This window comes from Moschus berezovskii, chromosome 4, assembly GCF_049115385.1.
Source record: "Moschus berezovskii isolate FMDL1 chromosome 4, NW_MosBer_1.0, whole genome shotgun sequence".
Classification (NCBI taxonomy): Eukaryota; Metazoa; Chordata; class Mammalia; order Artiodactyla; family Moschidae; genus Moschus; species Moschus berezovskii.
The window spans coordinates 29148902-29162448 of NC_142463.1; the positions used below are offsets into that span (position 1 = coordinate 29148902).

At 52.4% G+C, this 13547-nt stretch overlaps 1 protein-coding gene across 6 annotated transcripts in view; it reads right to left on the reverse strand.

Annotated features, from left to right (window-relative positions):
• The window catches only part of SSBP3 (single stranded DNA binding protein 3), a 165844-nt gene that overhangs the window by 23772 nt on the left and 128525 nt on the right, over positions 1-13547 (reverse strand). For 3 of the 6 annotated variants that reach the window (XM_055403065.2, XM_088835320.1, XM_088835319.1), the window contains one exon: positions 2016-2075. The exons of 1 other annotated variant lie outside the window; for it this stretch is intronic. In XM_055403065.2, coding sequence (XP_055259040.1) covers positions 2016-2075 — 60 coding nt within the window. Of the gene's footprint in view, positions 1-2015; positions 2076-2963; positions 3045-13547 lie in introns of all 6 variants that reach the window. 2 more of the 6 variants (XM_055403064.2, XM_088835318.1) reach the window with 1 other exon arrangement.

The following is a 13547-nucleotide window of genomic DNA, read 5'->3' on the forward strand; positions in this document are numbered from 1 at the left end:
TTTCAAGACTTTTAAGTAGAAAGGAAGTGTTAGTCACTCAGTTGTCTTTGCAGCCCCATGAGCTGTGGCCTGCCAGGCTCCTCTGTCCATGGGATTTCCCAGGCAAGGATACTGGAGTGGGCTGAGTTGCCATTTCCTTCTCCAAGGGATCTTCCTGACCCAGGGATCAAACCTAGACCAAAGTCAATGATCCTTAGCTCCTGGTCTCCCTAAGGGTCCCATCACCTTAACTCGGGAGGTCATGCAAGCCTGAGCTGCTTCTTCCTCCTCCTGCCCCGAGGAAGGCTGAGCTAACTCAGGTGGCACAGAGGCTCCTGTGGAACCAGCAGCCCCATGCCCAGGGGCGATTCCTGGGAAAGGGACACATCCCTGCCTGGAGGACAAAAACTCTCGAGTCCACTGGAAATCTGGATAGATTTCCAATGAAGGGTAGTGGGGAAGTTAGCCTGATTGATCTGTAATGCGAGGTACAGATGATGGATTTATTCTCCATTTGCTCTCTCGGGCACTTGCTCATGCTTAATTGATAAATAGAAACAAACATGTTTCCTCTCGCGTCCCTTAATTGCTGGAGGGAGGACCACAATTATGATAAGAAAGCGTCTGTTCTCTCCTGGGGGCAGGAGGGTGCAGTTCGCTAAGGAGAGCCTTGGGTGGGCAGGAGGAAGAGCTGCTGCTGGGGCCCTGGCATGTGAGGCCAGAGAAGGTCCACTTAATGACCCGCTAAAGACAAAGATGGGGCAACACGTTTACAACTATGAAAACTAACTGAACCAGGGCAGCTGGAGACCAACACAAGCCCAGCTCACTGGGACACATAAAGAAGTCAATGCTCCACTCTGACCCTCTGTTTCCTCATCTGTGATACATTCTGGGCTCCCTCTTTGCTCAAAAAGCTGGGCCTCTAATTCTTGTCTAAGCTTTTCTCCTTCATGTCAGAGAAAATAGGAAAGAAAAGACTTTTGGAGGAAAAAAAAATAAGTAGAAACTGGCAGGCTATTTAACTTTAAAACTGGAGTCCCCTGGTTATGAGCATCTCTCCAAAGTCCTCGTATATCTCGTTAAGGGGGCTTTCTTGAGAACAAAAGGAGTCCATTCAGGTAATGTCAGTCTAGCTGGTGACTGACCTCCCAGCTCCAAAGGCAACAAGTGCTGGAGGTCCTGGCATTGCTGTCAGACTTCCTGATGGGCTTCTGCCAGGTCACTCTAAGAATTATGTATACAGAAATACTGGGGCACGAAATAAAATTTCCCTGATGTTTCTTTAAAGTTTCTTCAAAGCCGGCCTACCCGCAAAAGAAGATGCCCATCTTCACTTCGGCAGCTCTCCTCCTGCCCTTGGATGGGCTGAACCACGGAAGGCAGCTGGGGACCAATTTCTCCAGACCACCGAGAACTGCCAACCCTAATGGGGCAGCATAAGGCATACAACCCCAGGCTGAAAAGCCCTCCCCATAAGTAGACCACTGTTCTAAGTACATGAACAAACCCTTTCTTGTTTTGAGTTGGGAAGCAACTGGGAAGCAGGCAGACATTGCTTAAAAACTCACAAATGTCCTGCTCGCTGCATCCAGGCTCCTGATCGAAGCATTCCTATGGGCCATTTCTCCCCTTAATAGCAGGATTATATTTACCAGCCTTGGTAATTCTCAAAAGCTTCCAAGGTAAAAAATGCACGTTGTCAATTAACTTCATTAAGGAGGAAGACCTTTTTCCAAGAAAGGGCTGGCAGGGAGGAGCTGAGGCATTACCACCTTCTTTAGAAGAGCAGAAACCCTGCACTCACACCCCGCTGCTCACGGCCCACCGGGAGAGGCAGGGACGATGCTGGGAGGGGCTGTGTGGAGCACTGAATAGAAAACACAGTCCTCTCCAGGGACCTGCTTATAAGCTGCCTCCCACGTTAGTTAAAACTGTCCCTCCACCTCCCAACCCTTCTTGCAGATTCTGAGTCCAAGTCCAGCTGGGGTCAAGGGTGGCCAAGTGAGGGGAGAGAACACAAGAAGGTACAGTACCTGGTTTCCCATTCTGATCGGGGGCCGGGGGCCGCCTGCGTATCGCGGTGACATAAAAGGCTGCAATTACAGGGCGTTAGTTCAGTGACAGCCTGCAGTACTGAACGGTGACAGACACAAACGCGTGCCACTCCACAAAGTCCAGTTTTGTTACAACTAGTGATCTTTTAAACTGTCTTCCTCCCCGTGGCCTTCCTGCCTTCCTCCCCTCCTTCCGGGCAAAACTTCCTCTGGGCGGAGGGAGTGACAGAGGCACACGGTGGAGAGCTCCACTCCAGGTGCCGGGGCAGCAGCCGGGGCTCCGCACAGGACACGGAGGAGCAGTTACATCAGCGCAGGGTGAAGGGGAGACCTCTGCTATAGGTAAGGCCAGGTGGAAGAATCCCAAAGGGATTTGTACAGGAAATTTTCCAGTGTGTAGACAAAGCTGGACGTACACTCACACACACTCACACGACACCGACAAAGCGGGTAAGGAAGGGGAGCAGGGAGAAGGGGGAGGAGATCCACAGAGGCAACAGAGAGGGGACAGCGGGCGCCCTAACTCGATGCAGGGGGATGGGCAGAAAAGCTTTCTCAGCAGCGAAGAGCGCACATGGAGAAGGCAAGGGATGCAGCTTTGGTTACAAACAATGGTTAACCAAACTCAAAAACCAAACCAAAAGTGAGAGGAAAAAACAAAAACGCAGAGGCCGCTGACAAGGTCACAGAAATAGTTCTCCTTTTCTTTTGGTTTCATATCCAAGCAGGGTGTGATGCCCAAGAAATGAAGACTATCTTTAGGGGGGAGAAAGATATCTTTTGGGAGGAGGGGGAATCTCCTTGGTCAGGAAATCCTCAAAGGCAATGGCGAGAGCACGTTTTGAGTTTTGTTTTTCCTCTGCTGGCTCTGTCCTCCAGGTGCCCCGCGCCCCCCGGCCGGCGGGCGGGCGAGCCACAGTGCGTTACCTGACTGTGGGGTCCCATCATGCTGCTGGGATTGTGAGGTGGAGGCTGTGCGTGCGGCGAGGGCTGTGACCCCGGAGGACCCTGTGAGGCCAGACAGTAGAGGCAAGTTATAGATCACAGCACATGGAGAAGCGCAGGAGAAGCTTAAAAGAACAAAAATTAAACCAAAAACGAAGGGCGGGCGGCGTGCGGGCGGCAGGCTCTGGTTGGCGGGGAGGTGCGAGCTGCTGCTTGGGTCGCCGGCTCAACGGTGTAAAAGGGTGGGCGGGAGGGAGAGAAGCTGATAAACGCATTCACGGGGGATTTCCAGGCACGACAAATAAAATCAAGCTCCTTTGTGGAAGCACACAGGAGTAGGCCGGCAAGGTCTGCCATTAGATCGGAGTTTGCCATGTTAAATACGTTGGTCGAGAGGTTCAGGGCACGTAGTGTGTGTGTGTGCTTAGTCGCTCAGTCATGTCTGACTCTGCAATCCCACAGACTAGCCCACCAGGCTCCTCTGTCCACGGGGATTCTCCAGGCAAGAATACTGGAGTGGGTTGCCATGTCCTCCTCTAGAGGATCTTCCCAACCCAGGGATCGAACCTTCATCTCCTGCATTGCAGGCGGATTCTTTACTGCTGAGCCACCGGGGAAGCCCCAGGGCTTGCAGAAACTGACCTACCCTGCAGGGTGCCCATGTGCCACTTCCTGGGCCAGGGCCAGGCAAGGATGAGGCAACCAGTCTACTGAGGGGAGGGGGCTCTGACGGTTTAATGGGAACAGACGGAAGAGTGAGGTGGTGCCAGAGGCTGAATACATGCGGGACCAGAGGAAGAGATCGCCAGAGTGGCTGCTCAGAGCACTTGGTTAACATGCCTTCACTTGACATTGGCCCCGGAAGTGGGTTTCTCATTCCTGTTCCTATCAGTGACGACAATGAGTATCAAGGGATAAGGAGACTTGGCCAAAGCCACACGATCGGAGATGGCAAGGACAGGAGGAGAAGCCTGATGGGCGCACGGCTCACCCTGGCCTCTGCAGCCCAGGCCTGAGAGGGTGTGTGGGGGAGCAGGGTCGGGGCTGGGTGACTGGAGGAGATGCTGGGGCTAGCCACTCCAGCTGGCAGTAAGCCACCCTCGTCCCTGGCTGACCCCTGAAGCTCTGGGCTATATGCTGGCCTTGACTCCCCACAGAAGAGATGGGCAGAAGAATTCACTTAAACCACAGAGCTGACCAAAGCACGGGGTACAGCCCATTAGTGGGTGGTGAAATCAATTTAGTGGGTTGCAACCATTGTTTTTAAAAACCTGGAACAGAATAAAAAATAGGGTAGAAAATATCAGACAGCTTTGTGTGTTTTAAGGAAATACTCTTCATTAATCTCTATTTATGAATATGTGCATGTGTGTGTGTATGTACTGGGTCACTGTGTCAAATGTATTATCAAAATCTGGTCAGGGAAGCGCTTTGCTGCCCACTTGGGATATTCAGAGCAACATGCTGGTGCTGGTAAGGGGAATGTGAAAGTCACTTCAGTCATGTCTCTTTGTGACCCCATGGACTGTAGCCTGCCAGGCTCCTCTGTCCATGGGAATTCTCCAGGCAAGGATACTGGAGTGGGTGGCATTCCCTTTTCCAGGGGATCCTTCCAACCCAGGGTTCGAATCCAGATCTCCTGCACTGCAGGCAGATTCTTTACTGTCTGAGTGACCAGGAAAGCCTGCTGGTGAGAAATGCAGCCCAATTCACTCTTTTGGGTCTATGTCACGACCCTTGGAAGTTGAGAAAAATTCAAAATATGCAGAGAGAATGAGTGTGGTTTTATTTAAAAAGAGAAGGAAAAAGACTCTTTGGGCATGGTTTTCTTCCTCAGTCTCCTCCCTGGGAGCCAGGCTGCTCAGTCTGTTGCCGGCTCAGCAAGCACAGTCCAGAGAGTGGAGTCGGTGGGGGAGTGGGAGGGGTGAGCGTGGGGTGAGCTAGGACCAGTGGGCATGGAGACAAAGAGAGGTGTGCAGAGAGAGGCGAGGGGTCCGTGCCCGGGATAGGCCTGGAGCTTCTCGCCTAAGCGTGGGGCTGCTCACTTCCAGAAAGCTCCATGGAGCAGATGTTCCCCTACCTGCCACACTACTAATTTCAACAAGTGTGTGTCTTTCTAGCGGCTGCCAGCAACGGCATGGTTTGTTACCATGAGCAATTTTCTTAATTAACAGACATTAATTAGCCATTTAGCAATTTTGCAAGCATTTGTTTAGCGGCTTTCCTAAACATGAATACCACTGTGATAATGGCACTGATTAGAGGGTCCCCTAATTAACAGTACAGGGAAGGAAAATTGAAATCACATAAATTAAAAAGGGAGGGGAAGTTAATGAAGGCGGGACATATTTGCACCTGCAAGTCTTTTGTACCATGAAACTTGGGTGCAATGTAAACAAAATAAGATAATTTGGAGCCAACCCCCCCAAAAAAAGGGAAAATGAAAAGCACGAAGAAGGAGGGTTCAAGGGTGAGGTCCAGTCGCCAAGAGGGAGCAAAAGGCATTCTGTCAGGTCCTCATCTCTTGGCAGGAGGCACGCCTCCTCCCTCCCGAGCCTTCGCCACCCTCCCCAGTAACATCACGATTTTCAGGGCCAGCAGTGTGGCTCGGGCAGGGCTCTCACACCTGTGCACCGTGGCAGCCAAGGGAGGTAAAGAGAGCCCGGCTTGCTGAGTGATCAGAGAAAAAGTACTTAAAGCCCCCCAGATACCCCCGGGGGCCTTGGTCAATGGCAGTCCTTGCTAAGGGCCAACGCTCAAACCCGAGTCTTTTCTAAGCCACCTCTCAGCCCTGCATTCCGGCTGCCTGGGCCCTGGGAGGTCCAGGGGGCAAAGCTGCCCCCTGCATCTCCCCCCTAGAAGCTTCCTCTGGGACACTGCTGCCTGGGCCCTGGTGAGTGGACATGGAACAACTCGGCCTCAATGAAGCTGCCTCAAGACAAGTGACAAGCACTAAGGGAGTGTGGCTGATCAGTGAGGCCCCAGCAACTTCCCTGATCTGCGGGCAGCCATGGGAAGCTGGCTGATAAGCTCAGAGAGGAGGCAGCAGCTCTGAAGTCTCTCCTCTGACTTGGAGCTGGGGTTTGGAATACTGAGGACATGGGAACTCTAGCCCAGGCCAGCTGGTCGTCTGAAAAGAAAAGCCCACCACAGTCTGGACACAGGCAAAGATACAGCTCAGCATTTGCCTTCCTAGATCTGATCAGGCTGCCCAGGCTCCGCTTCTGTACCTCCCAGCATGGTCCCCAGCACTCCAGGAGCATTACAGGCCAGGAAGCGTCTCTTTCACAGAGCCAGACGCCCACCTTCCCCAATGGGCAACCAACACCCTCCCAATCTTCATGCTCTGCACCTCTGCTACCTCCACTCAGCCTGAAAGCTCCCCATTTCCCTATGTGTGTCCAGGTTCTGTCCCTGAGACTGGATGCAACAGCACTGGACACCTGGCTTGTTCTCAGGAGCACAGAATGGAACTCCATGTTGGGGAAATGTCTGCTCATGTAGATGATGACAGACGTGTTGCGCTGCCCATCTTCACGAGACTGTATGGCATCTGCTGCCCTGTGCTTTATTAAACCACAAAAGAGTGTTCTTTTCTTTCTTGTCTGCATTCTCAACCAAAGACTGACAGGTCAGTTTAGAGAAGACAGACCTGTGGTCTTTTCAACTTGCTACCTACTCAAGCAAAAGGCTATGTAGGAGGCAGACGGAAAAAAAAAAGAAGATTCTGACCTTTGTTGGGATATTGGCTTTTCTGTTCCCCAAACCCTGCACAGATCTGGCAGGCAGGTAGAGGGGATGGAGGCAGAAGGTGAGAGGGGAACCTTAAAGTTGATAACACTGAGTGTTGTTCCCACACAGGTCCACTTCCCTCCCCAATGGGGCCTTCCTGGTTTCCACTTGAAAGCTTTAGAAGAACCCAAAATAGGTACATCTGGAAGGCTGGCTGCTTTGCCAGGATAAGCCTCTGCATCCAGGTCCGGACCTTGGATGCTTTCCATCCAGGTGCTGCCTAGTCAACCGGGCGAGGAGGTGGACAGGGGCAGACATCTGAGGTGCACAGAATGTCAGGCTGGACCAGGCTGGGGGTCGTCCCACCAGAAACTTGGGGAGACCCTCACCTGCCCAGCAGTCACCTGCCTGCTGGTGGCTCTGACAGATCAATTCTTCCAACGCCCTTCATTTACGGGGGAGAAGAGAGGCACGGGACAGAGGTGACTCGCTCAAGGCCGCAGAGATGAAGCTGGTGGCCGAGCCACATCACTTCACTCCAGTCAAGAGACCTCTTCATGATATCATTCCCCCATCCATTGCAGACGAAGAAACAGGGTTTGAAAAGAACTGGGTTCATTCAAACCCTGACTCTGCCACTGACTGCACTTCTCTCCATAATGAAATGGGAGTAACTACAGTAAGAATCATGAAGCCACACCTGCCACACAGTACAAGAGGCCTTCACCTGAATCAGTTCACGTCATTCAACTCCTTGCAGGAAGGGAGAACAGGCTCAGCAAGCCAAAGCCACTTGCCTAGGATTACAAACTATTAAGTGGTGGGTCCAGGCTGATTCTAGAGTCCAGGGAGCCTAGCTGGTCCACCATCCTATTCCTACAAGCCCTTAAGCAGTCTCCTAGAGGCTGAAGGACTTGTGGGTACATCCAGCCACACACCCACATACATATCCTGGGTGCTGATCTCCCACATGTCTGGGATAAGGAAAGGTCACAGAAGTGCACTGGACTCGTCTTGTCTTGGCCCAGCAAGCTCCCAGGCTAGCTAGGGAGAAGGATGAGGACACACTGACAAACAGGCTAGAGTGTTGGTTTAAAACTACCACGGGCTCCAAGAGAAGGGGACAGGTAAACTGAGGCCCAGGGTGACCACAGATGGAGGCCAACGGGGAGCAAGGATGAGAACAAGGTCCCTGGTGGGTCGGAACTCTCAAATTGTACCATACTGCCTCCACAGGGTGACAACAAGGAGACTTGACACTGAATCTGGGAAAAGCAAGGAGATATGCCCACGGCCTGTTTGGGCCTCAACCTGTCCCAGACCCTGTTTAATGGACTTGCCATTCCTCTCAAATGTTCCTGAGATCTCCCACCAACGACACATAAGCCCCACACTTCCTTATGCTTTTTCCTGCCACTTCAGCATTGGGCGGTGTAACATCCAGCAGCTCTGAGAGCCTCTTAGCAGGGCCTCAGGAGGCTCTGCTATGGGTGTAACAGAGGCAAATGCCAGGCCATTCCACTCCAACTCTAGATGCAGACGGTTTAGTGAGCGAGCCTCTGCCGTCATCGATACGGTGGGAAGCAGAGCACCACGGGTCAGAGGTCTCTGCAGAAAAGCACCTCAGGGGGCTTCCCTGGTAGTCCAGTGGTTAAGACTCTGCTCTTTCACTGTAGGAGGCACAGGTTCAATCCCTGATTGAAGAAGTACTGCATGCCTCGAGGTACGGCCAAATAAATAACTTTTTAAAAAAGAAAAGAAAAGCACCTCAGAATTGTCAGCAGGGCCCACCTATTGCCATGTTTTGATCAAGTCCCTGCATCTCCTGAAGCCATTCTTGAGAGATGTGCTTGTGCACGATGCGGGTGGGGAACACTTCCTGGCATCCAGCCCAGCTCCTCAGGACACACTGTGGGTCCAGCTTCCTTACATGGAACATGGGACATTCTACAGATACTTCAGAGAGGTGGTTCAGCTGACAGTGCCTGGCCTAGATCCCCAAGGTTCCACAGTCCCCATGCCTCATGCTCCAAAGCCACTCACAGTCCATCTACATGGAAGGCAAGAACTAGACGTATACTCTGCAGGATCACCCTCCTGAGCCTGCTGAAAGGCCACACATCCTCCTCTGTGAAGCTTGACCTACTCGACCCAGCCAAGCACACTCCAAATATGGCACATCCTCTATGGATGTCCTGCCTTATCTCTGGATGTCACATGGGCTCCTCCGGGGCAGTGACACAGTCCCCACGTGGATGTCCAGGGCAGGGCCCGAGCAGAATGCTGAGGCTCAGCCAGCAGGCAGACCCCACAGCCACAGTCAGCCAGCCCTGGGGTGAACACATCTAACAATTGGTGTTCAAGGAACCAGGAGGAAACATTAGTAACAACAGGGTAATCAAGTTGATCCTCTCAGCTCAAGACTCCTGGGAATAAGGGAGGATGGTGTCTTAAAATTAAAAACCAGATAGGGACTTCTCTGGTGGTCCGGTGGTTAAGAACTCACCTGCCAATGCAGAGGATGTGAGTTTGATCCCGGATCCGGGAACTAAGATCCTAAATGCCATGGGGCAACTAAGGCTGCAGGTAACAACTACCGAAGCCCGTGCACCTAGAACCCAGGCTCCACAACAAGAGAAGCCACCGCAATAAAACCACACACCACAACTAGAGAGGGGCCCTTGCTTATCCTAACCAGAGAAAGCTTCGCACAGTAACAGACCCAGTAGAGTCAAAAATAAAACTTTAAAAAAATCGTTTCAAAAAATCGTATTAATTTTTAAGGAGAGAGGTAATGGAAGCTATGTGCTAAGTTCAGTATTTCCAAAACTCACGGCTCCTTCACCAAATGCCACCCCACGCTCCCCGAAGCTGCCTTCAACCTGCCGAGTAATCATGGACTCTCAGAGAAACAGAACTGAGACTGAGTCTCAGGTTTTCTGGCTACAGAAGTGGGCCAGTGGGGAGAGCTCGGCCATGAGAGCCCACGGCACCTGGGCTGCAATTCTGCCTGGCATCCCCAGCCAGGCCTTTAGGGGCACAAGGAGTCCAGGTGACACTCCTCGCAGGAAAGCTGTGAGAGGGCTCTCACACACTGAGTGCTTCATCGTTACCACCTTGGCCAGGTCTGCCTTTAGTCAGAGGGCCTTCGGGGAAAGGGGGCCTGAAAGTTTAGGTTGCTAGGAGACAAAACATTCCCCACGTCCCCGTCTGCCCCCCAACTCCTGGAGGGGGGTGCAGAACGACACTGGCCACTGGAGTGGCAAGGCTGCAGGGATGGGTTTCATTGACTGGCAGGGGCAGACAGACAACCCACATTGTTGGTGGCCTGTGTAATCCGCCTATTGGGCGTTCACCGTAATTGAGTGAATATAAAATTACATTAATTATACACATGGCAACAGGCGTGCAACAGACAATCCAATTTGCTCCTTGGACACGAATGCTGATGGAAAATGCCGTAAGCCCATTCTGGGGAGAGGGCCAAGGTGTGCCCGTGTGCCACCGACATCCACATCTGTCACCATGGTCTACCTCCACCCACAGCCTCCCCGCAGGTTGACCACCTGGCGGGGTGACAGAGGGAGGGCTCTGAACTGCCCCCTCCCTCTGACATGCAGCTCATCACAGAAAAAGTTATTTCTTCATTTTGACCCACAGGAACGAACTTGGCAGTGGCTTTGGACAGTTGCTGTCCTATCCTGGTTCTACCTGTCCCCTCTGGAGAACAGACGTCGTCACGTGTGTGGATGTGAGCAGAACAGGTCAGAGGTGGAGCTGAAATTCCCAGCTCAAGGGCACGGGGGGCTGAGCTGGGCCACACTCAATCACGGAGCCATGACCAAGTGGCGGCTCGGCCTTGGGAGCTCAGTCAGGGGGCTGTCGGCCGCCTGGGAGACGAGCCCACAGCAATCATGGGCACCAGGCAAAGCAGGTGGCACGTGGTGGTGGCCCGTCTTCTTGACATGGTGGGGAAGTCATCAGTGAAAGGAGCAGACAGTACACAGTGTGTCCCCCTCGGGTCACCCCTGCATAATGTCGGGAATCCTCACGGCCACCAGGATCCACTCAGTGCAAGGATCAGTGACAGACACAATGATTCCAGCTGAGCACAGGCCCCGGCTCCCCTCTCCTCGCCTCTCTGAGGAGCCAGGACAGCCTACGCAGGTGGCGGGGGTGAGAGGTCCACACACGTGTGAATCTGGCTTCCTGAGACAGGCCGCCCAGACACCCGCAGGAGGCACTCAGAGCATGTTTTACTCCAGAGGTCCCACGGAGTCACAGACGCAGAATCAGCAGGAGACAGTTTTCAAAACAAAGGGAGGAAACGCAGTAGATGAAAGTACAGGCAGCGGCATGGCATCCCAGACCTAACGCAGAGTCCTCCCCCACCATGCTGCTCCCTGTCTGCCCCAGCCCTGAGCACAGACGGGAAAGCTGAGCCCAGGGACATGGGCTCACTGCTCCCAGGTCCAGGCCTGGCATCCTGCACCACACCTGGAGCGGAGGCTGGAGGTCAGCTGCCACGTGAGGACCCCAAGAGCACTCCCACTACACTGAGCTGCCAGGAAAGCCAGCAAGCTATGGCTCGGGGCCAAGTCTGGCCTGCCATCTGCTTTTGTAAATAAAGTTTTATCAGAATGCAGCTATGTTCGTTTGTGTACCGTTTGAGTCTGCTTTCATGTCACCTCTGAACATATCTGAGCAGTCAGGATAGAGACCACATGGTCCACGAAGCCTGAAATATTTATCTGGCCCTTCACAGAAAGACTTTGCTGATCCTGGAGCTCAGTAATGGTTTTCAAGATGTAAGAAGGAAAAAACTGTGTTTTGTTTTTTTTTTTAACTCAGCACTACAATTTTTAGGGAAAAAAATTATTTGGCTATGCAGGGTCTTAGTTGTGGCATGTGGGATCTAGTTCCTTGACCAGGGATTGAACCTTGGACCCCTGCACTGGGAGCGTGCAGTCAGCCACTGGATCACCAGGGAAATTCCAAATTGGGGTCTTTTTTAATTCTCAAGGAAAAGCAAAACAGTCCTCAGTTCAGTTCAGTTCAGTCGCTCAGTCGTGTCCGACTCTCCGCGACCCCATGAATCACAGCACGCCAGGCCTCCCTGTCCATCACCAACTCCCGGAGTTCACTCAAACTCATGTCCACAGAATCGGTGATGCCATCCAGCCATCTCATTCTCCGTCGTCCCCTTCTCCTCCCGCCCCCAACCTTTCCCAGCATCAGAGTCTTTTCCAGTGAGTCAACTCGTCTCATGAGGTGGCCAAAGTATTGGAGTTTCAGCTTTAGCATCAGTCCCTCCAATGAACATCCAGGATTGATCTCCTTTAGAATGGACTGGTATCTATCAATACCTTCTAACTTGAACCTCACATCTCTCTAGTAAGAAAAATGAAGCAAAATCAACCCCATTTTACAAAGGATAAAAATGAAGCCCAGCGACATTACAGTATTATTTACCAGAGCCAGGATTTATCCCACTGAGGACAAGAGACTGTGCCCAGACCCGGGGTCAGCAAACCTGAGTTCTGGTTGCCCCACCAAGATGCCATGTGACCAATCTCTGAGCCCCAGGTTTCTGGGCCATTGGTCTTAAACAAAATGATCTTTCATTATTATAATACAATACAATAAACAGCATTCATGTCCAGCTGGTTGGTTCCAGAGTATCTCCTTGTTAACCATCTTCCCTATCTTCACTCTTGCCGCAGTGCTGGGGAACACGCTCCTCCCTGGCTTGCCAGAACAAAACATTCTTAAGACTTGATTCCAACCCTGAGTTCTTTCAGGAGGTTTGTGCTGTTTGACCTTCTCCAGTGCAGTAAATTCTGAGTAGTTCTCTAGGGTCATCTCAGGAAAGGGCTCTAACCTCGAATGCTGTGGTGGAGTGGCGGAGGGGCTAGGAGAGGCAACTCTGCCTCCAGCCATTGCTGCTGAACCCTTGAGACCTCGCTGCTAAAGATTCTTGGCATGTGCTGTGTCCACAGAACTGAGCACTCATTCCAGGGACTCAGGAAAAAGCATTAAAACGCAGAACTTATGGGCAAAACCCATGTTCACCCTGGCAGTACAACCAGCCAGTGGGTCCCAGCAGGCTGGGTCAAGTGTGCACTAAGCACTGGAGACACGAAAATAAGCAGGAACCGTGGCCTTCCCCCAAAGCGTTCCTGGTGGTGCGGAGAGACCAAGGCACAAATGGGACCATAACAGCTTTCAAACAGAGGCAGGTACCAGGTGCACTAGGGAAGGAGGGGCAGCGATCACAGAGCAATCACACTGAGTAGGCAGGGTGGACTGGAGTTCCCTGGCAGAGCAGAAATGGAAGAGGCTTCTGGCCTGAGGTGGGCACCTGGCAGGGGCAGGAGAGGGCCTGGTGCTGGAGGGTCTCATGCACAAGATGGTGACCCTGGGGTTGGAAGTGGGGCCATTAACCCTTGGGAGCTCGTGCAAGGGGGTAGCAATCAGACCTATGTCTTGGGAAGCACACATCTGTTCCATTCCTTTCCAAAGATGCTTCTATAACTTCCTTCAAGTCAGAAGTAAAGACCTATGGCCTCTGGAAAACAGTGAGTTCACAGCTGTCTGGGGTGCTAGTTTCCAACTCCTGCTGACTACACATGGAGTGTGTACCTGCTCCCCCACTAAGCCACTCTCTAGCCCTGAGCAGCCAGCTTGCATTAATGTTGGTGATGGTTTCCAAGACCCAGTCCCGGCCATGCAGGTTTCTGGCGGGCATCCAGAGAGCACACCCTCTTCTCCCCAGTGTCTACTGGGTACAGACTGGCTCTCTGTTAAGTGGGAGAGGTGGAGACACACCCAGGA